The 22,424-nt window shown below is 36.4% G+C and overlaps 1 protein-coding gene across 1 annotated transcript; it reads right to left on the bottom strand.

Moving 5' to 3' along the window:
* Positions 1-488: 488 nt before the first annotated feature.
* Positions 489-10,796, bottom strand: LOC133802234 (uncharacterized). The gene is made up of 9 exons (XM_062240506.1): positions 10,640-10,796; positions 6,923-9,931; positions 6,747-6,827; positions 5,385-5,537; positions 4,975-5,138; positions 4,742-4,889; positions 4,480-4,602; positions 1,981-2,068; positions 489-969 (listed from the first exon to the last, which is right to left on the bottom strand). Exons 2-9 carry the CDS (start codon positions 9,779-9,781, stop codon positions 767-769), a joined length of 3,819 nt encoding a protein of 1,272 aa, XP_062096490.1. The 5' UTR covers positions 9,782-9,931; positions 10,640-10,796; the 3' UTR covers positions 489-766.
* Between the last annotated feature and the right edge of the window lie 11,628 nt (positions 10,797-22,424).

Genomic DNA, 22,424 nt, shown 5'->3' with positions numbered 1-22,424 from the left:
TGGTTCATTAACCGTTTGTTTTTTAATTTTTATATTTTTCTTAAACGGAACCATTTGTTGACTTGTTTACTTTAGCCACAATTTCCACCAATAAATAAACAAAATTATTAGGAAGTGAAATTAGCCACTAATTTCATAAACATATGCTTATTAGATTAAGTACTCACATATACATTGTGTAGACATAAATTACGACGTATAAATCCTTAAAAGTTAAAAGACTCGAATATTTTTGCTCAGTCATTGTCATTTTCTTATTAGAGGAACCCACAGGTGAGAAGAATAGAACATTGTCTTCTTCTTCTTTTTTCCATTGTTTAGGGAGAAAAAGTATAGAGAGAATGAGAAAAATTGCACAGTTTGTTGCAACTACTGCAAAGACAAGCGTAATAACATCTTCTTTTGTGCTTTACGTACAAACTATCAACTCAGAGTCAGTATCATGAACAAGATGTATACCGTTTGTACATGTCGTTAACAGAAGTAAGAATCAGAACCAAAGTTCAAATTTACTATTATTAACACAAATAACAGCTTTACATAATAAACAAATTTCTCACTATTTGCACACAACCATCCAATGATGATTTACAACCCAATTATGAACTATAGCTTCACCCATTCACTTGTAGCCTCACTCTCTTTCTCTCTCTCATGTCTGTTTTCGTATAATTACACACCTTTATATAAGTATAAAACGAACTTCTCTTGGAAATATGACTTAATAAAAGAGCTAAAATTGGACAGTTGAATTTCAGAGTTCTTCTCATTTGGGTATCTGACTCTGTGGCTGGTGACCCTGTGGTTTGCTTTGGCAAGCGGCAGACATCACTCGTAGGCGTCTTGCGATCTCCGTAAAAGATGGACGGCCAATTGGATCAGGGGCCCAGCATTGCTCCATTAGTAATCTCCATTCAGAATCACAATAGCTTGGCACAGGTGGTCTTAATGTGTTATTGACAATACCACCTGCAATTAAGGGACAACATCATGCTCGAATACAGGCATTTCTTATTCTACAAACTTATCTCAGAACTGTTATGAGCAAATGAAGACATGCAAGGTCAACTGGAGTCATCTAAATCAAGTGTCCTCCATGCATCAATAAGTTTTAGCTCTCACGGCAATAATAAATTCGAGAGCATTTATTGGATAATGCCTCACTGTTTGTTTCAATAATGATAGAAAAGTAAATCAGCTAGCAAGGTAAAATCCTCTACAGAAGTGTGCTTCTAGCATTACTTTAGAATCTTCGGTTGGAAAGATGCGACAACTTCCACCAACTTCTCTCAATATGAACTCTTTTAGTGGGTAATTCCTAAACAACTAAGTTAAATCATTTTCATCTTTTCCACAGGAGCTTCAAGGATGTTGTCTCAAGTGTCTTTAGGGCTTGGTAACATTAGTATTGGAGTAGCCCCTGGACTATGTTAACCCACATTAATAAAGTCTCATCTCGAACGTGCCCTGAAGGTGCAAACTGTTGATGGAAGCAGGTTTTAAGTGGCTTCTCTAAATGAAATGTGGATGTTAAATGGTTGAGCCCGTCATATTTGACATTGGAAAATTGGCAGCTGTAATGCGAGATTGTGAGCCACAGGTAGTTTTCTAGGCAATTCGGATGCATAGGGCCAGCCATGTTTTTGAAATAAAGGGACAGAACATGTTCTCATTATGGGAGAGAGCAAGATTCATATCTTCATTTAAGGGCGGCAACCGCTATGGTGCTGAAGAAATTTCCTTATATTTTTCTTTGTTGTAAGGACTTGAATACTTAACTGACTTTGTGTCCCTATTTTATCTTTTCTTGCTTTTTCTTTAGCAGATATTCTACCCTTCTACTCATCTAGTATTATATATTTTATCAAAAAAAATTATTTTTTGTCTATGAAACAAAACAGGTTCACAAAGATCCTAAAAAATAATAAAGAATCTAATAACGTTCACAGGTACCAAGCAAGCAACTAGTTCAATACACACCTATAATCGCTCCATAATGCATATTAGCATAAGGCTCCTCTCCGGTAAGAATCTCCCATAGAACAATACCAAAGGAGAAAACATCAACCTAAAACAAGCAAAAAGCCGTGAAACATTACATGCAATTGTCAAAGACTGACTAAAAGATACATGGAACTGAAACTATGAGCAACTAAGTTTCTTGTTTTACAATAAAATTAATAGTTGAAATTAACATAACTTTTACACTTTAACTAAATTACAAATCGCTGAAAGCTATTTGAATTAGAAAAACACCGGCCAAAACACCACAAATGAAATTATTCCAATATTAAAATTTTTAAAATGTATCATCATCATCATCATCAATTTTGAATATACTACAAACAGTTTTCACAATGCAACAAGAAACAACATTACTACTACTAAATCTAGACCGTGTAATGGTAATGATGATGCAAGAGAAGCTAAAGCCTAGATTTTTTCCCCCAAAAAGATAAAACACGGTCCTTTATAGATTTCATTAGCATCATCATTACCATTACACTACCACCAACTTTGCCACAAGGATGACTTATTTATTATTTTTATTCAAACAAGAACTTTCTACCACGAAACTAGTTATTCACCCTTGCATCCATAACAAATTTGTTCACATATTGAATGAGTGGAATCATATTCAATCAAGTTCCCCTTTTATCAAGAACCCAAGAGAAATGTATTATATTGCAAACAGTTTCCAATAATTTTTGTTCTCAACTTTTCATATTATATTAAGAGATATTTGCGGCAAAAGTACCCAAGTTATACAAAATATTGCACTAAGTACCCAAATTATTTTTTTGACGGAAAAAGTACACAATGCATCGTTTTTTTTTTAAGTTGAACTTTGGTACTTTTGCCGCAAAATAAAAAATTGGCACTTAAATGCAAATTCATAAAACTTGAATACTTTTTGCCGCAAATATCATTTTTTTTATTAACTTTTATTATAAACTTATAAATTCACAATCTCAAATGAAATCACGAACTATTAAAATCAAAGGAAAGATGCCTAATTATTTTTTATTTTATTTAAAACAAAGTTAAATTTTAATTTTATTTATAAAATTTATTCGTTTTTACTAATTTTTAAAACAAAGTTAAAATTTTGACATATTAATTTTTATCCTAAAATATTAATTTAATACAATTAAAATAAAAAATTCATTGTTATCATCTCTTTTAAAATTAAAAAAAATTAAAAAATTGGATATATATATTTATATATTTTAATGGTTTGTTATTGTATCTGAGATTATGAATTTATAAATAAAAAAAAATGATATATGCGGCCAAAGTACCCAAGTATTCTGAATTTGAACTTAAGTGTCCAAGTTTTTTTTTTTTTGCGACAAAAATATTCAAGATCAACTTTTACTTGCACCATTAGTACCTGTTACCATCACCATTGAACTTGAGTACTTTTGCCGTCAAAAAAATAACTTTAGTACTTTCACCGCAAATATCTCTTTTATTAACAAACTTACTGTCCACTAGAAAGAGGTGCTGTGAATTATTTTAAGATACGATGAACCCCAAGACATACCCAAACACAACTCACATGTGTAAGGTTTGCATTTTCGCAAGAGTATATTAAGATTTTATCATTGAATAATTAATATGATTTTTTTCAGCTGTTGTCCCCATTCTTTACACTTTATAATACTTTTGTCTCAAAAGTTGATTTTGTATCAGTTAAGTCACCAACATTTTCAAATCGTATCATTTAGGTACTTAAATGTTATTTTTATTTCTTTTTAAAAAAAAATACATAAAAAAATTATAAAATAATTGGTGAATTAATCTTAAAAAAATTGGACACTTAATTTATGACAATAACAAACATGACATTGAAAAAATATACATTTCTATGGCATTTTATAAAATATTTAGTATTTACATTCTTACCTAAGTTGTTTTTTAATTAATACTAATAATTATATTATCTTGATAATATTAATTTTTATTATGTCTTTTGCTTGCTTATTTTATACATTTTTTTAAATAATGCAACTTAGAAGTGAATAGTGTATATAAAGTTATTTATGTGCACATATATATTTAGTATAAGTTGCATCATAAAAAAAATTTACAAAATAAAAATAAATGTGTACATGATATATATGAATAATCTTAGGATAGTTCAGTTATTAAGTAAAAAGTTTTTTAATAAAAAATTATTTAAATTTATAAAACAATTAAATATTTTTAAAAATACCATGAAAATATATATATTTTTTAATGTCATATATTAAGAGGTCCAATTTTTTTAAGATTGATTCACTATTTTTTTTATATTTTTTTTTACGTATTTTAAAATAAATAAAAATAGTATTTAAGGACTTAAATGATACAATTTGAAATGGTTGGGGACCTAACTCATATAAAATCAACTTTTGGTACTAAGTGTTACAAAGTGTAAAGAATAATGACTGAAAAAAAAAACCTAATTAATAATAAATGTAAATTATTCTTTACCTTTTCAGAAACCTTACTACTGCTACCATTCAGTAACTCTGGCGCCATCCATGGAAGGGTTCCCCTCACACCACCAGTGACTAAGGTATTTCTTTTTATTTTTGACAAACCAAAATCTCCTACCTGCAAAATGTGAAGCACTCTACTAAGAGGAGGTTCAAAGATGACGAAACCAACAAGTATACGCTACTTCCACACTTCCACATTTTTGACAAACCAAGTATATGCAGGAGCCAATATGATAGCCAAAAATGAAAATTACCTTGCAGATAGGTCGTAAAGGGTCCTTCAAGTTGACAAGCAAGTTATCACATTTCAAATCAAAATGCACTATATTTTTTGAATGCAGATATTCCATCCCAAATGCTGCATCCATAGCAATGATGAGCCTCTTACGACGATCTAGATGCCTGATCATACACAAATTTAATTAATATTTATCACTGGATGTTGTAATCTAGTACACTTAAAAAGTAACAAATTTAATGATGCTACCTTTCTTTGCTAAGTAAAACATGCCTAAGAGAGCCATTCACCATGAACTCTGTCACAGTAGCCATTGTTCCCCCTGGCCCATCCTGAACTACACCATAAAATGCCACCACATTTGGATGATGAAGCTTGGAAAGAATCTCAGCTTCACGCCAGAACTCAACTGTCTGGAAAGAAAAACAACCACTATTTAATTACATAATTTATGGGGTAGAGAATTGCAAATAACATCCCAAACACGTTAGAATTTACAAAATAACTAGAGGGAATTGCATTATTTCCAAGATTGGTGAGAATTTCATTATTGTTCTCAATGCTAGGAGAAAGCTACCTCACACACTCCATAGCCAGTGTTGACTGTTGGGAGGTATGATAAAAAAATTAGAAACAAGGACTACCCCCTCAATACATACCAATCTTTCTTGCTCTGATGATCGTCCAGTAAAGCAGCTTTTTTTTATTCGTTTGATGGCAACATCTGTTCCCCTCCATTTTCCATGATAAACGGTCCCAAAAGTACCAGAACCTAATTCCCTCAGCTCTTCAAGATCTTCATTCTTTATAATCTGCTATGGCATCCAGAGGTAGCAAATAAGATAAAACTGGATTACAACCAAAGAGCAGATTCCAGGAATAAAAAAACAGAAATCAGAAAAGAAAAGGCAAATCGCCTAAATAAACAGCGATGGACTACGGTATTAAGAACTGAGAAACGTATGAAAATTACAGTATGAGAATTCAATAACTTCTTAATTAATTACCAACTACGTCTCCATTCATTACAAAGTAAAAATTAAAATCGCTTTGCATATTTTATTATTTTTATTTTACAAATTTAACTTCTGTTCAAGCAGGAACATCATGATACAAAAACATCAGATAAGTTTTCTAAATTTTCTCATACTAACATAATGAAACAGAATACAAAGAAAAAAGAAGCAGGTTAACCGCTAAACCAAAATATGCACAATGGATCACTGACCAAAAAAACATAGGACTTGCTTTAAGTACATTTTACAAGGGCCACCGTGAGATGCTCATGAACAACTTTTAAGTTAACAGTTAAAGTTCTCAGGCCTCAGCACATGTTTGTTGTTCTTCTTTCTTTCCTTCTTTCATTCTTTCTTTGTTTTCAAAACTATTTCAGGATTTATTTGTCTGGTCCTATTTTAGTTCTATAGCACAGTTTCTGTATCAGCTAAGCATAAAAAAAATTAAAAAAGAATTCAGTGGAAAAACTGAAAAATAGAATTATAGAATACCTAGGCTACTTCTGTATGTCTTGGATATTTAACTTTTTCTTGTATTTCGTATTCTTCTTTTTTCTCTTTCTTTATTTATTTTTAGTTTGCAAGTTGGATATAATTAATAAAATTAGTAGTTTGGCAAAATACATACCATTTAGCATAAACAAAATTTAGGGACCCAGCCCAAGAACATGGGATTACCATTATTTATCATAAATCCCATAAAAGTTACACCGCATTTGCATTTGAATTACACATTCTGAATAAGTTATAAAAATGAAATAAAACAAGACCAAGAAAAAAAGTAGGTGGCAGCATCTATTTTATTGACAGGGTTAAAAGCAAAAAGTGATATTTACAGTGAGTAGGATTGCGACAACAGTGCTGGAAATAGTGAAATGAAGCCAAGGAAAATCCGCCTAACACTACAATAGGTGGTGATCTCAGCAAATGACACTACGGAGCGAATTTTCTGAACATTCCACAAATATAGACTATAGAGAAGTAAATTGTGAATTGAAGGTCTACCTGCAAAGTTGTAATGTCAAACTCCTCAAGACTAAGATCAACAAGAGGCACAGCTGTGTTCTGAATATCCAGCTCCCCATCCTAGAAGATAAGACAACTTGAGGTCAGAGGTAAAGAATTTGTATTTGGTAGAAAATGCTATCAATCACAAAAGAAAAAGGCAACTGATAAAATACCTCATAATCTGATTCTGGGATTCTTGGGTTCACTGCATCCAGCTGTTCGCTTTCCTTCTCCTTAAACTGAGAAGCATTGTAATCTGAATGTAAATTTATCGAGCTCAGAACAGTCATAGTGGTTGATTCTTGATTAATATCATCTACAAAATCCATATTGGAGTCAATGTGACCCAAAGCACCTCGATCAGACTTCAAAGGTGGGTGGCTGTAATCTATTGGAACTCCTCCCATGTTTGCCATCAGGGACGAGAAACCTATATGGTCCTGGTCCATAAGGGACACATCTTTTCTTTCAAATTCATCCTGAGCTATCTTTCGAAAGTATGACCAACTCTTGGGCTCATGATTCTCCATGTTGAAGCTCACACCAGCTCCATCACCAGGCAGATGACTGATGCCTGAAAGGTTTTGAGATATTCTAGCTTTTAAGAAAATATCTGACAGAAAATCACGAGGAAAACGATCATTAATGTCAATAAGAATATCTCCATGCTCAGAAGTGTTAACACCAGCAGGAGACTCTCCTCGTGCAGCACCTGTGAAAGCAATTTCCTTCCTTTCATGCTCTGGTGAACTTAGAGTAGATCCCTCCTTGGTCTTATCAAGTCCTTGACTTGCCATTTGATGATTCAGCCCTGCTGCTTCCTTATCATTTGTGGAGTGATCTTTGACCGTGACCTGATAAGGCTTCTGTAACTTCGAGTCAAGCACCTCCTCAGAAACTTTAGAGTTCATCTTATTAATATTTTCAACAAGACTTTGAGGGATTCTTTGTGATGGATTTGATGATAAAGATGACTGCTCAGTATGCATAGCAACATTCTCCTCCTGCAATTTACTAACTGAATTCGATATTGGTTGCGAGTGTTCAGAAAGTGCCTGAGTTAGTAAAAATTGAGAACCAAAAGAGTCATCAGATTTTGATAAACGGTTCAGTTCAGCCTGCTCCCTGGGAATTCGCTCGGATTTAAAGATCGGCTGAGGAACCATAGGTGGCTCAAGGGAGCCGTTCAAGTCAGCAGAATCAGTCTCAGAAGGACCACATGCAGGTACATGTGGTGCGCTCAATGAGTAAACTTGACTTTCCTGATTATTCTTTTTTACTTCGTTTACAATTTCAGGAGACAATGAGTTTTGTACATGTTCCTGGAGCTTTCTATTACTTTTTGTACCCACTAAAGGTGGCCCAATATCTGCTGCTGAATTAGGAAACGATGGTTCTTCCCTTGGCATGTAATGTGGAGTTGAACTATCATCTGGATGTGAAGAAAAGGTGTGTTCATTTTCCATGGCCCAACTTTTATCAGTTTCAGTTACCTTTTGGAAAGAGCTCTCTCTTTTCATCACTGTCTCTTTTAAAGGAGCTTCCTTGTCCAGAGATCGAATTTTTTCAGGTTCACTAATCTTCTGAGCTGAGCTAACTCCTTTTGGTTTCATCTCATTCGTAGATACTTCAGAATCGTGGAGATGGAAGCCACCATAGAGCTTATCTTCAGACAAAGCACCCTGTTGACTTCCATGCCCAGGGATAAGCATTGGGACTGAGCTGTCTCCAGGTGTTGCATAATTGGAAGGGTGAGAACTGTAACTGTACTGCAGCGGCGTCATATTTCCATCTACCCCAGAGAAGCTTCCCATAGGTTGGAATGTTGATGAAGGATGTAGGGCAGCTTCTCCCGGACGCATATTAAATCCCCAGTAAGCCTGTGTATTAGATTCATAAGCACTAGTTAAACTAGGAAGCATCGTCTGAGAAGATTGACGAGTCGATGAAGGCAAATGGATTGCAGAAGCCACAGTACTCGTACCAGCTAATTCAGGTGAAGGATGCTCCCTTTCAACATTTAGACCGAGTAGCTCATCCAAATTGCTACCAGAAGTGCTTGCTAAAGCAAATGAGTTCTTTCTCGAGCCTAGATCCATACCATTTACAGCAACTACATACTGGATCTCAGAGTCACCCTCCATGCTTCCCAGACCAAGCTGTACATCCTCCAAATCGGCACTAGAAAACAGGAATATACGAGGTTTCTGTGATCCCCCACCATGCAGGCATTCCTCCATCATGTTCTGCAGATCTTCATCACAAGAAACAGAAACCAATGCATCAAGATCCTCACCAGGAAGCTGATATTTTATTGTATGCGTTTGGTTGTATATGGTCAATGTTTTCTGCATTAGTTCTTGCCAGGATATATCCTTGCTTATCCTTATAATACGTGTTTCACCTCCAACATATCTAAGTCTTCCATCACTTGGACGAGGCAAAATTTTTCCACCAAAGCTGCAAAGGAACTTCACCTTTGTGGATGAGCTTTGAGATGCTCCTGAAGAGACATAACCGTGAAATCCACGACCAATATCACTACGTGATGAGGTTTGTGGTACGGATCGTACAGAATCATGGTAACTCTTCTCTTCATTTACAGAAGATCCTTTCCTCTCAAAATCCTGGGCATGAGATTTCTCCAAAGAATTAATCATAGAGATATCAGATCCACTTTCAGAAGCTGCGTGGCTGATTCCCAGTATCCCATTAAGATTCATATAAGCAGGAGCACTGTTAGCATCACCACCATAAGCATTTGGAACAAAATGTTGCCTGGGATTCACCCTTTCCCGCATAAACTCAAATTCCTCGCCAGTCTGAATGGAGAAATTCAGCCCAGGTCTAGTTCCAACAGACACATTGTAACCTGGTGGCCTCAAGTTCGTATTAATATTACTGGATGGATCCTGAAAATATCTTTGATTGGTAGACCCATGTCCATCATTTCTTGGTTCCATGTTGCTGTACCGAACTTGTTCATAGTTTTTCTGTTGATCCATGGCCCCTTTTCCCAGATTTCTGTCCATTTTTTGTTAAATTCATTCACATGAAGAAACGTCCAAGCTGTGACACCAAGACCATGAGACACGAGCATGTTTTGAATTGCAAACAGCTACAAACGTCACCTGCATAGAACCTTCTTCCCATGGAGATTACTCAATCCTCACCAGAATAACCTGTTGATACAACACACACAGAATTTCAAAATGAATCAACTCAAAGCAAACACCACCCACCCGAAAAATGCACAGTTATAGGATCTCAATTTCGGGTTCCACCCAAAATGCTCATTTGGGCAGAAATTGCAATCAAAATTCAGTTGCTCACTTTATTTGTTAAATTGAACCTAAGTACCTACAACATCTCATTCCCAACCCCACGAGCTAGAACAACTTCACAGAGAATGTTGGGTCCGCCCAACAATCAGGTTAAATTGAATATGTCAGCTTTCAGAAGATTGGAAAATAAAAATAATTATATCATAAAAGGATACTGAAACTTTCTCCAAAAAATCCCCGAAAGAAAAAACAAAGGCCAGTAAAACAAACAACTCAGAATCGACAATCGAAATTGAAAAAACTAACAAAACTGCAAGATCAAATAACAGCCTTGCAAGACATTACTAAATGAAGACCAATTATTTCTTTTTCAAACTCTAATTGCTCTATATACCATACATGTATAAAGTACAACGAGATTTATGACTCAAGGAACAAAATTGCAAAGAAAACCAAAAAAAGATTCAAGATCCAATCAAATTGAAGGAGAAATAATCCAGAAACTAATATACAAAAATCCCAAGCAAAACTCTTGGCTATGAATAATAAAAAACTATGGATCTCTATCAGAGAAAAAGAGAAAGAGTTTGAGTGATGGATCTGAACCTGGAGACGGGGATCGAATGAAGTGTGGAGTTGGCGAGAAGAAGAATGAAGGATATGGGAGAGAGTATTTGCTTAGCTTAGCTTGACTTTGTGTTTTGGAGATAAAACTAGAAATTAAGCCATGGATTTCTCTCTCATCTCATCTCAGCATCAGCAATTAAATAAATTTGAGGATTGAAAAACAATAATACGAATAATAATATTGTTATAACTTTATGGATATCTGTCTACAATAAATGAGAAATATAATAACATGAGATAAGTGTTAGTATAAATAAAATAATTATAGAAATTCTAAGGCGTTGTCTCCTTAACTAAACTAAAATCGAACTGTATTTTATTTTTAAAAGCTGAAAAATGCTTTTTTAAAATAAATTGGGTCTTTGATGTTGTTTTCTTAAAATAATTTTTAAAAATAAAATTAAGAAAAACAAAATATTTTGAGATTAACAAAATATTATTTTATGTGTTTTCGTCTATTTCTTTTTTCTCACATTTTTTTTTTAATTATTATTATCTAACATTAATTATTGTCACATCATTTTATCTTTTATTAGTTTATCTCTCTTCAATTTTTCTGAGATCACTTTCTCTCACATCACTTTATATTTCTTATTTTCTATTTCATCACTTTCTCTCTCGTTATTTTCTCTCTTCCCACTTTTTATTTTTTTCATTTTCTCTTTCATCATTTTTTATCTCCTTACTTTTTCTTGTATCACTTATTATGTCATTATTTTCTCTTTTATCACTTACTATATCTTTATTTTCTCTCTCATCACTTTTTGTCTACTCACTTCTCTCTCTTCACTTTTTTTCTCATCACCTTCTCTCTCATTTTTTTTTTGAATCAATTTCTCCCTTCTCAATTTCTATTTCTTTAAATTTTCTCTCCTTACTTTCTCACTCCTTATTTTTCATCAATTTTTCTTTCAAATTATTTTATCTCATTATTTATTACAAACTTTTAAAATATTTTTCTCTAGGTAAATATATTTATTAATTTTTTATTTAAGATTTAAAAAAATAAAACTAAAAAATGGTTTTTAAAAAATATTAAAGAAACACCTCTTATTTTTCAAAAACTACAAAACTGTTTTCTGTTATCATTTCTAAAAACAAAATACAGAAAACAATATCAAACAATCAAGCTTTTCTTTACTTTTTGTTTTTTTGTCTAAAATAAAGGTTAAATTTAAAATTAAAATAAAAAGAGTATACTTTCCGTTAAGTAATAGTAGCTGCTTGACTTACCAGTAGCAAGTGTATTTTAGCAAGGGAAATTTTAATATGTAGGCTTGATAAAAGTTATAATTACAAATAAATACTAGGCATATTAAAATTTTCAAAATAATGCTAATTTTTTGTACATTACCCAAAATGCCCTTTTCACTTCTTCCTCATTCTCATTTCTCTCTTCTCTCTTCTCTCTTCTCTCTTCTCTCTTCTCTCTTCCCTCTCTCTCTCTCTCTCTTATTTCACTCTCTCTCACCTCACAACACCACCACCACACTAAATATTATATTTCGAACAGATTTGGACATGATTTTTGGGTTATTTTTGCGATTTTTTTCAGATCTGAAACTCTGAAATCTGTAAAAAATCGACACTGCTCGATGGTGGTTCGATGGTGCTCGATGCCAGCTCGATGAGACCTTCAAAATCATGATTTTTCATGAAAAAATGACTTAGCTCGATGGTGGTTCGATAGTAGTTCGATAGTGGCTCGATGGTGCTCGATGAGACCTTCAAAATCATGATTTTTCATGAAAAAATGACTTAGCTCGATGGTGGTTCGATGATAGCTCGATAGTGGTTCGATAGTGCTCGATGGTGCTCGATGCAATTCTTGTAAGAGACATAATTTTTCACTCGGGTGTCCGTTTGGGGTGATTTTTTTTTTGATTTTGGGTATTTTTTCAAGATATACATGTTTGACATGTTAATATGCACATTTTGGAAGTGTATCACTTGTAAAAAATAGAAAAGTGCAAACATACCTCATGTTTAAGACATCTTTTGGTATATTTTTAAGTTTTAAACTTCCGAAATGTGCATATTAACATGTCAAACGTGTAGATCTTGAAAAAATACCCAAAATCAAAAAAAAAATCACCCCAAACGGACACCCGAGTGAAAAATTATGTCTCTTACAAAAATTGCATTGAGTACCATCGAGTCATTATCGAGCTACCATCGAACCACCATCGAGCTAAGTCATTTTTTCATGAAAATCTTGATCTTGAAGGCCCCAGCGAATGGTGGCTCGATGGTGCTCGATGCCAGCTCGATGAGACCTTCAAAATCATGATTTTTCATGAAAAAATGACTTAGCTCGATAATGGTTCGATGGTAGCTCGATAGTGGCTCGATAGTGCTCGATGGTGCTCGATGCAATTCTTGTAAGAGACATAATTTTTCACTCAGGTATCCGTTTGGGGTGATTTTTTTTTTTGATTTTGGATATTTTTTCAAGATCTACACGTTTGACATGTTAATATGCACATTTAGGAAGTTTAAAACATAAAAATATACCAAAAGATGTCTTAACCATGAGGTATGTTTGCACTTTTGTATTTTTTACAAGTGTTACACTTCACAAATGTGCATATTAACATGTCAAACGTGTAGATCTTGAAAAATACCCAAAATAAAAAAAAAATCACCCCAAACGGACACCCGAGTGAAAAATTATGTCTCTTACAAGAATTGCATCGAGCACCATCGAGCACTATCGAACCACTATCGAGCTACCATCAAACCACCATCGAGCTAAGTCATTTTTTCATGAAAAATCATGATTTTGAAGGTCTCATCGAGCTGGCATCGAGCACCATCGAGCCACTATCGAACCATCATCGAGCAAAGTCATTTTTTCATGAAAAATCATGATTTTGAAGGTCTCATCGAGCTGGCATCGAGCACCATCGAACCACCATCGAGCAATGTCGATTTTTTTGCAGATTTCAGAGTTACAGATCTGAAAAAAATCACAAAAAAAACCCAAAAATCATGTCCAAATCTGTTCGAAATATAATATTTAGTGTGGTGGTGGTGTTGTGAGGTGAGAGAGAGTGAAATAAGAGAGAAAAAGAGGGAAGAGAGAAGAGAGAAGAGGGAAGAGAGAAATGAGAATGAGGAAGAAGTGAAAAGGGCATTTTGGGTAATGTGCAAAAAATTAGCATTATTTTGTAAATTTTAATATGCCTAGCATTTTTGTGTAATTATAACTTTTATCAAGCATACATATTAAAATTTCCCTTTTAGCAATGGACGCATATGTACACGTGTAATTTTGTCCACCCTATTTTTATTTAATTTCTCCTAAATTACAACAAAAATAAATAAATAACGAGTTGGTACCCAAAAAAAAAAGCATATGCTAAATCTTTTCTATTTTTTTTTTTTTGGACTGTTTAGAAATCGATTTGACTATTATTAAAAGTGGGATTGCGAGTTAAAGTATCAAAATATTGTATGTAAAAAACATATCATTATAATATAATAATAATGTAAAAAAATCAAGCATTTAATGTTAATAGATAAAAATAATATTAAAATAATAAAAATGATATAAAAATAAATAAATAAAGTAGTATTTATGGTAATGCAAAATATACATCATGTTATATTGTACGACAAATTTAACATAATTTTTAGCACGTGTCAAATTTCTTTTAGCATGTGTCAAATTTAGCAGAACCTTTGACACATCATTATAGCATTATTTTATAAAATGAGTTATATTTTAGCAATGCATCATTAGTTTTGCTCCATTAGAGATGATTTTCGAAAATTAGAGATAGAATGCATGTTTCCCACAAAAGTGAAATATTGAGGCCAAGCTCCAAGTAGTTTGGATGGACAAATGTATGTGGGAGAGGAAGGTTAAAATTTTCATGCCATAGAAAAAGAAAGTGATTATACTTAATAATAATAGAAGTGTTTTCATGATACCCATATTTTTTCTCTTTATATTTTTTATAAATAAATTCTATCAACTTTTAAAATTTATTTCAACCCACATTTTAGAGAACTATAAGTACAAAATGTCTATTAGTAAATAATTTTATTTTTATTATTTTCTACTTTTATAATTTATTATTTTAAAAAATTAAAATATTTTTGACATTCTTTATTGAGAAAAGAGGAGTGTTAGGGATGACACTCTTTATTGGGTAGTAGAAAGGTGGCAATGGTAAGAAATGGCTAGACAAATAGTTAGGTTTAAGCATGGTTCGTGGCTGAGTGTGAGCTAGAAAGAAAGATGAATGAAGGTTGTGACATGGTCGAGGCGGAAGAGCACGGGGAAATGTCCAGTGAGAATGGTGGTTGTGAGTGTTGGGGGCAACTAAGGTTAGAACAACGAGAAAGAAGAATGTATATGTAGGAGTTCTATGCCCTATGTAAAAGCAATTTTCTATGTAGCCTCATTTCATTATCAATAAAGAATAGAGATCCATTTTGATTTGTCAATTGCATTGCTCACTTGTTTATTTACATGATTATTTATTTAATATAAACATCTATTAAATCCTGAACATATGGATAGTCACAGTTATAATGACTAGGTCACAATAGATTATAATTATGGTTATGTGACGCGGTTTTTCGCCAAAAGTAGATTGAGAAATCTAATAAGGATATTAGTGCTTATTTGTAAACCGTAATGAAATTATAAGAACCCTTTCGTACACAGACAATTTTACGTGGTTCAATGGTTAAAATCCACCTAGTCTACGAGATAATAATATTGATATTCTCTCACAATTTCTGCAGAGTTTCTGTAATACAAAAATGTCATCCCCTTCCCTGTCCATTATCCCTAATATTTATAGTGGAATTTCCTAGACAGGTTTGGGTAACCGTATGCATAAATATGGTATACATTTAATACATATTATTCCCATTTATATTGGGATATGATTGCATAACAGAATATCCTCCTGCTATCTCAAATAATAAATAATAAATGCGCATTACAGCCTGGACATTAATGAGCATATAAAGAGCCTCCAAGTCTCTCGGGATCCTTCAGTATGCATTCTAACCAGGTTTCCACGAGTTGAATATCTTCATCAAGCTGGTGGTCAAAGAATATTTGAACCTTAGCTCGGATTAACTTCAAAGCGCCCAAAGGGGGATCTGGCCACTATATGTCTCGAACTGGATCATTATCCTAAGAGGCGGCCTAATAATAACTTGAATGTCGTATTGCCAAGTCCCAAATCAAGTTGCTCACATCATTATTAACCAAAGGTTCTACTTGGCTACTTTTTCATATATTCATCTGCCAACTGTACCCATAGCTGAGTAATTAAACTCGTGCTAATTTTTAGGGTACAACATTTGACCCCAAGCTTCTGCTTATGCTTGATGTCATCACTTTTTGACACGCATAGTAGAGGCTTTTAGGCTTCTGCCATGTAAAATCGTGCTTGCCTACTACTCGAGTATCGAACACGTGGTCGTCTGTAATTGGTGTTCGCTCGGGTTTCGAGGACTGTGACAATTGTCCTATCAACTTTTTGCCGCCGCACGGCTCATTTAATCTTGTCCTTTGGTTCTCGAGCTGACCTAATCGGATAGCCCGAATTAATTCTCAAAGTTTATGTGTAAATAGGGAGATCAGACCTGAACCTTACCACCTTTGCATTAAAAAACTTTCCTTTCAGAAACAAAATTTCCCTTTTTCTCTCAAACTTTTCCCATAAACCTTCATCGCCCTTCAGACTCTCAAAAGCTTTCAAGGAGCTTCCTATGGATGTATCGACATTCTCTTTAAACGATAAACTGTAAGTATTTCCTCATCTGGTTTGAATCTTTCATTTCTTTAATTTCTAGTGAGTTTTTTACTTCATAAAACATTCTTTGTTCAACGTTGTTTCAGGTTATGGTCATGTTTGAGTTTAAATAGGGTTCGGTTTAGGCTAAATGAACGAGACTAGGCTTGTTTAGAAATAAGGTATTCATAAAACTAGGCAAGTTTTCTGGGTCTTACAAAGACAATGTCACTGGTAAATCGATTAGAATACCTATTTTGATGTAGAAGCCGAGAGGGTTTTTGGTTTGGTTCTAGGTAGCTTAAGGGTCATGATTCCTTAAGCGGTTTTGCGTTAAATCGCTTTCAAAAGAAAAGTAGTGGGTCTGACGAGTATGACACACGAATCCCAAAGTATCAGGGAATTTAACGAATTCAAAGCGTGTGGCCTAGGACCATGCGGTGATGCTAGGACACATCTTAGCTCGTGTAAAAATTTTAAATCCCAAAAGTAAACACTTAAACCCTCGGATCTCCGTACCTTTATCATCGTAGCTAATAATTGTCTTAGGTAACCACTAATAGGCCGCTTTGTCGTCAGGCGAGCTAAATCATGCCCCCCCTCCCCCCCCCCCCCGAAGAAAAACATTGTCAGGTCCTCTTCTCAGAGTAAGAACAAAGGCAAGTAGATCACGTCTAACTCTCCCATTCCTCGTTTCGGTCTAGTGGTGGAGAGAGAACATGTCGTCGACCCCAATGCTTTCTTTAAGGCCGAGCACATCGTGTCCCAGATAATGACACAGGGGAAAGTTAACAAAATCCTGCTCAGCCACAGGATTGAGATGGGAGTGATGGCCTCCTCGACCTCCATTGGAAGGAGAGCGAAGCTGCGCCCCTGTCCAAGATGACTATGGGGTTTGGAGTGATGAACACCTAAAGGCAAGTGCATTCCTCCCATTGGACTAGTACTTTGTAGATTTCTTGAACTTCGTCGAACTGGCTCCGTTCCAACTCCCCCCAAACACGTATCGACTTTTGGCAGGGTTAAAATATCTGTTTTTGAGGCATGAGAAGGAGGTCCCCACCCCCAGATATTATGTATTTCTTCTACCTTAAGGCCAATCCTGACCAAAAGGGGTGGGTGACGACTTTTACTACCTCACTCGCTTCCCAAGTAGACACCAATACTTCAATCGCCTTCATAAGTCCTCTAACTTTATGAATTCAGTATGTGAACTCTCTAATCATTTTCACTTTTTTTTTTATTTTTAATTATTATAACCGAGTTCATTCCTTGTCTATCTATATTTGTGAGGATAGAGCGTTCTGAGACCCTCAATACGAGACACTATCTCATCTTCCTTCGAATGAGAAGGATTTCCGTCAGGTTATGAACAACGCTACCATGGTGGCCTGCAACCTGATCAGCAAGGGCCAGACACTGTCTCAGGACCCGAGATCCATTTCCCATTCTTTCCTAGCTCCCCTATGATAGTTAGAATCCCGTGATCTTCAGGGGGAAAGACTGGGTAAAAAGATGTGCAATCCCACACCGCCTGGGGAAGATCAAGTGTGATGATTCTGAGACTGTGTAGGAATAGGACTAAAGAGTTGAAGATTGCTTAAATTGATTGATGGGTACTACCTATGCCAACAATATGCATCTTCTTTTCTGTAGCCCATCATTTGAGAACTCCAAAGTTAAGTATGCTTGACCTAGAGTAGTCTCATGATGGGTGACCTCCTGGGAAGTTTTCCCAGAAAGCGTGCGAGTGAGGACAAAGCACGGTGGAAAGACTCGTGTTGGTTTGTAAGGCAAGTCTTCGTTCCAGGAAGCAGCCATAGTGACGTGGGGCGTTACAAATGCTATAAGAGTCTTGACCCAGCCGGAAGTGTGGCTGACGGGGACGTCAGACCCCTAAGGGGGGTGATTGTGACAGTCAAAATCCTGTGATCTGTAGAGGGAAACAACAGGTAAAACATTGTGTTCCCACACTGCCTAAGGAAGGTCAAGTGTGATGATTATAAGAATGTGTAGGTATGAGACTACACAGTTGAAGATGGCTTAAATGGATTGATGGGTACTACCTATGCCAATGACATGCATCTTCTTTTTGGTAGCCCATCACCTGAGAACTCCAAAGTTAAGCGTGCTTGACCAAGAGTAGTCTCATGATGGGTGACCTCATGAGAAGTTTTCCCAGGAAGCGTGTGAGTGAGGACAAAGCACGCTGGAAAGACTCGTGTTGGTTTGCAGGGTCAGTTGTCATTCCAAGAAGTAGCCATAGTGACATGGGGTGTTAAATTCCCCCTCCTCAAGGAGTCTTGCCCGCCAATGAAGACATTGAGGAGGAAGAATACGTGGCACCGCTGGTGCACAAAAAGAGAGCGTCTAAGGATGATCATGGTCTTGATCCAAAGCGAGCTGCGTTCAGGACAGCAGCAGGCCCCTCCGGCCAAGGTAACCCATATATAGAATTAAATCGGGCTGCTGCCAGTTATAGGCTAGTTCGATTCAACACCCATCAACTTGTTAATTGCCATCCTACTGACCCAGACCTAAACACAACACTCCTTCAGTGTGTGGATCATCTGGTGGTACGCTATGACCATAGCTACCCTAGATGTACCATTGTAGTTGACAACACTCTCCATTTTAGGTTCTCCATTTTTGAGAAATATGGGACAAACCGTAGGACATGGCCTTCCTTACATCAGGGTGTATTCTCCCCTGGTTTTAGGCAATATGTAGATGTGTCCAGCCCCAAAGAAGGATCTGAACCCCTTAGGACCCATGATGTTATAATTCTAGACTCTCCCCCACCTCCGGTGATCCAGGAGTTAGAGGTTATGCCTAGTCCAGTCCATAACCTCAAGCTGATCGTAATAGATTCCTCCCCTAGCTCGGAGGGTAGGGTTCTTACTCTTGTTCTTGTCTTTGCATTACTTTGACTAATTATCTCTTATATTTGAATCTTCTGATCATTCTTTTTCAGGTGAAGAGATGGACTTGCCGGAGCTAGTTTTGTGCTGAAGAGGCCCAGATTGACAAAGAAACACGCTCCCAAGACTGGGACTTCCACTGAGTCTCCAGTCAAAGACAAAGCTATCAGGTCCACTCGAGAGCAACCACAAAAGACTCAACCCCCAGCTCTTGTGACAGCAGTCATAGTTCTCCAGGTTCTGTCTCCTCTTCCTCGGCATGTACCTCCCCTTAGTTCCTTAAGTGATCTAAGGCGAGGCTCCCTCCGTTCAGATCCCAGTGAAGCCACTCGATCTGGCAAGGATCGACGAGGCATTTCAGGGAACTGTATATGAGATGGCAAGCCATATGCTGGGCCATGCCTATAGAGCCAGTACCAAGGATCTTATGGCCATGGAGGAGTGTACTCCTAAAGACGTCCTTGAGTCCGCTATGGGGATGAACCTCACTGTGAGCCCTTCTCCTTCTCCTTCTTCTAACGTTTCTTTTTCTTTTCTCTTTAGTTTTTTCTTAAACTAACCTTGACTTGCCTTATCCTTTTGTAGTCTGTCCTGGCTCAACTCTGTGGAATTGCTCGGGTTCGAGCTAGGGATGAGGAGCTCCGAGCCGCCCTGAGCGCCACCCAAGAGAGTGAGCAATCTACCACGGGCACCTTGGTCTTGGTTTCCTCCAAGGAGAGCAAGTGAGCTGCAAAGGAAGACGAGCGAATGGCTAAGAACCAGGTCGTGGAAGTGAGTCGTTGCCTGGACCAGCTGCAGACCGAGAATGAGGGGCTCAAAAAGAAGGTCAAGGAGGTCGAGGCCAAAGCCAAGGAGAAGGCTGAGAAGTCGAGGCCAGAGATTGCAGAGTCATCGAATCAAATGGAGGAGATGCTTTACTAGTTCTGGGCTTTCAACCAAGACGGGAACTTCTCTTTCATGTAACCTGGGTTTTGGGAACCTTATCTTGCCAAGGTCAAGCTTCGGTTCTCACAATAACCCTCAGACATCGCCGATGCTTTTAACACTGCTGAAGGATATGGCGACGAAGTAACCTCCTTCGAGCGAGTCGACGACCCTCAATGATGATTTTTTTCCTTTTATTCTTATGTTTTTGTAACTAAGTCCTTAGGAACCAAAACAATCGCCTTCGAGCTCAGGTCGAAGTTTTTTCTCCTTGAGATAACTATATATTTTTTAATTCATATTTAATTTGTGATCTATTCGTGTTCCCCTTAGTTTATTGTCTTCTCATGTTTTTGAATCCTTGTACACTTGAAATCTTAGGGGTTGTCTTTAGATCAAGATAGATTTTTGATGGCTCAACTAACTAATTTTTTGTCGTTATCTTAGTTGTATCCAAGATTTTGCTCGCCTAGTTGCGCCATACATGTTTGGAATCAGGCCTTGGACCAGGTCGTGTCCAGGGGTTTTAGTAAGCTTAATAGCTTTGTACGTGTTAGGAATCAGGCCACGGACCTGGTCGTATCCAGGGGTTTTAGTAAGCTTAATAGCTTTGTACCTGTTAGGAATCAGGCCATGGACCTGGTCGTATCCAGGGGTTTTAATAAGCTTAATAGCTTTGTACCTGTTAGGAATCAGATCTCAAACATGGTTGTATCCAGGGGTTTTATTTTCTGAAATTTCTCAAACTTAGTTCGTGTTTGGAATTTTGAAAATCTGAGGTTTAAAAAGCCGTTGAATAATCAATTTTTCCAAACTCGAAGTTTCAGATTTCATCCGAATAATCAATCTTTGGTTATGTGCCCCCCCAAGAAACTAGAACTTATAAATGTTCTAGGTTGCTTTTACAAAGTGAGCCGATAATTAAAATGATAAAATTGATTACGTAATATTCCAATTGTTATTAAAATGAAATGGCTTTTATAGATAAGCCTTACATAAATAGTAATTCCAAAAACATTAAAGACAACAAAATTATTGATAGTACTTTTTGAGGTGTAAGGCATTCTAGGTCTGTGGAACTATTTCTCCATTTAATCGGGCTAGCTTGAAAGTCCCTTCGCGCAGGATCTCCATGATCTGGTATTGTCCTTCCCAGTTCATCCCTAAGACACTGTCCTTGGGATCTTTACTTGCGAAAAACACCCTTCGGAGAACCAAATCACCTAACCCAAGTCTGTGTCCATTTACCTTCGAATTGAAATAATGAGTGATTTTTTGCTAATAATGGGTGAGATGTAATTGTGATGCCTCTCATTTTTCCTTGATTAGATCAATAGATGCACTAAGTAGCTCATGATACTGATCTTGTTCAAAGGTCGTCTGCCTGTGGGTCATCACCAACACCTTAATTGGGAGCATAACCTCGCTTCCAAAGGTCAGAGAAAAAGGGGTATGTCCCGTGGAGGTTCGATGTGAAGTTTGATAGGCCCAGAGTACCTGCGGGAGCTGCTTGGGCCAAATCCCTCGGCTTCATCTAATTGTTTCTTCAAGCTCGCCTTTAGGGTCTTATTTACGGCCTCGACCTGCCCATTGGCCTGTAGGTATGCTACCAACGAGAAACTCTTGGTTATGCCCTATTTTTCACAAAAGTTTGTGAAGAGATCGCTATCGAACTGAGTTCCGTTGTCAGACACAATCTTTTTCGGGAGCCCAAATCGACATATGATATTTTTTACAACAAAATCCAGGACTCTCTTCGAGGTGATGGTTTCCAAAGGTTCGACCTCTACCCACTTCGTGAAGTAATCGATGGTGAGAATAGCATAATATGATGTTAAATGCATGCATGTGGGTCCACATTTGCTTACAGGGGTATTTTGGTAATTTGGCCCGTTGGGGGGGGGGGGGCATAATTGTATATTTGTTTGCATGTCAATGATATATTGTGAGGCCACATTATAATGTGGATTGGTTCGAGTTATTCGGCATAAGACGATCTTTAAATACAATTTATCGGTTTGGTCATAACAGGCTTAAGCTCGGGGCTCGGGGTGAGTCTCGAGGTGTTTTTAATGATTAGAGCGTTACCGGGAATTATAGGGTAACGGGATATGAATTATTGGTGTTTGAGATTATCGAGATTAGCGAGAATTGGAG

This window comes from Humulus lupulus, chromosome 9 (assembly GCF_963169125.1).
Source record: "Humulus lupulus chromosome 9, drHumLupu1.1, whole genome shotgun sequence".
NCBI classification, from domain to species: Eukaryota; Viridiplantae; Streptophyta; class Magnoliopsida; order Rosales; family Cannabaceae; genus Humulus; species Humulus lupulus.
The sequence above is the reverse complement of the archived record's forward strand: the minus strand, read 5'-3'. Positions and strand labels throughout refer to the sequence as shown.

Excerpts from the sequence above, each read along its gene's own strand:
- LOC133802234 (XM_062240506.1), bottom strand. The coding sequence starts at position 9,781 with ATGGACAGAAATCTGGGAAAAGGGGCCATGGATCAACAGAAAAACTAT. Across the intron at positions 4,890-4,974 it reads GTTTTACTTAGCAAAGAAAG|GCATCTAGATCGTCGTAAGA; the intron begins GTAGCATCATTA and ends GTGTATGATCAG. Across the intron at positions 2,069-4,479 it reads GTAGTAAGGTTTCTGAAAAG|GTTGATGTTTTCTCCTTTGG; the intron begins GTAAAGAATAAT and ends TGCTTGTTTTAG.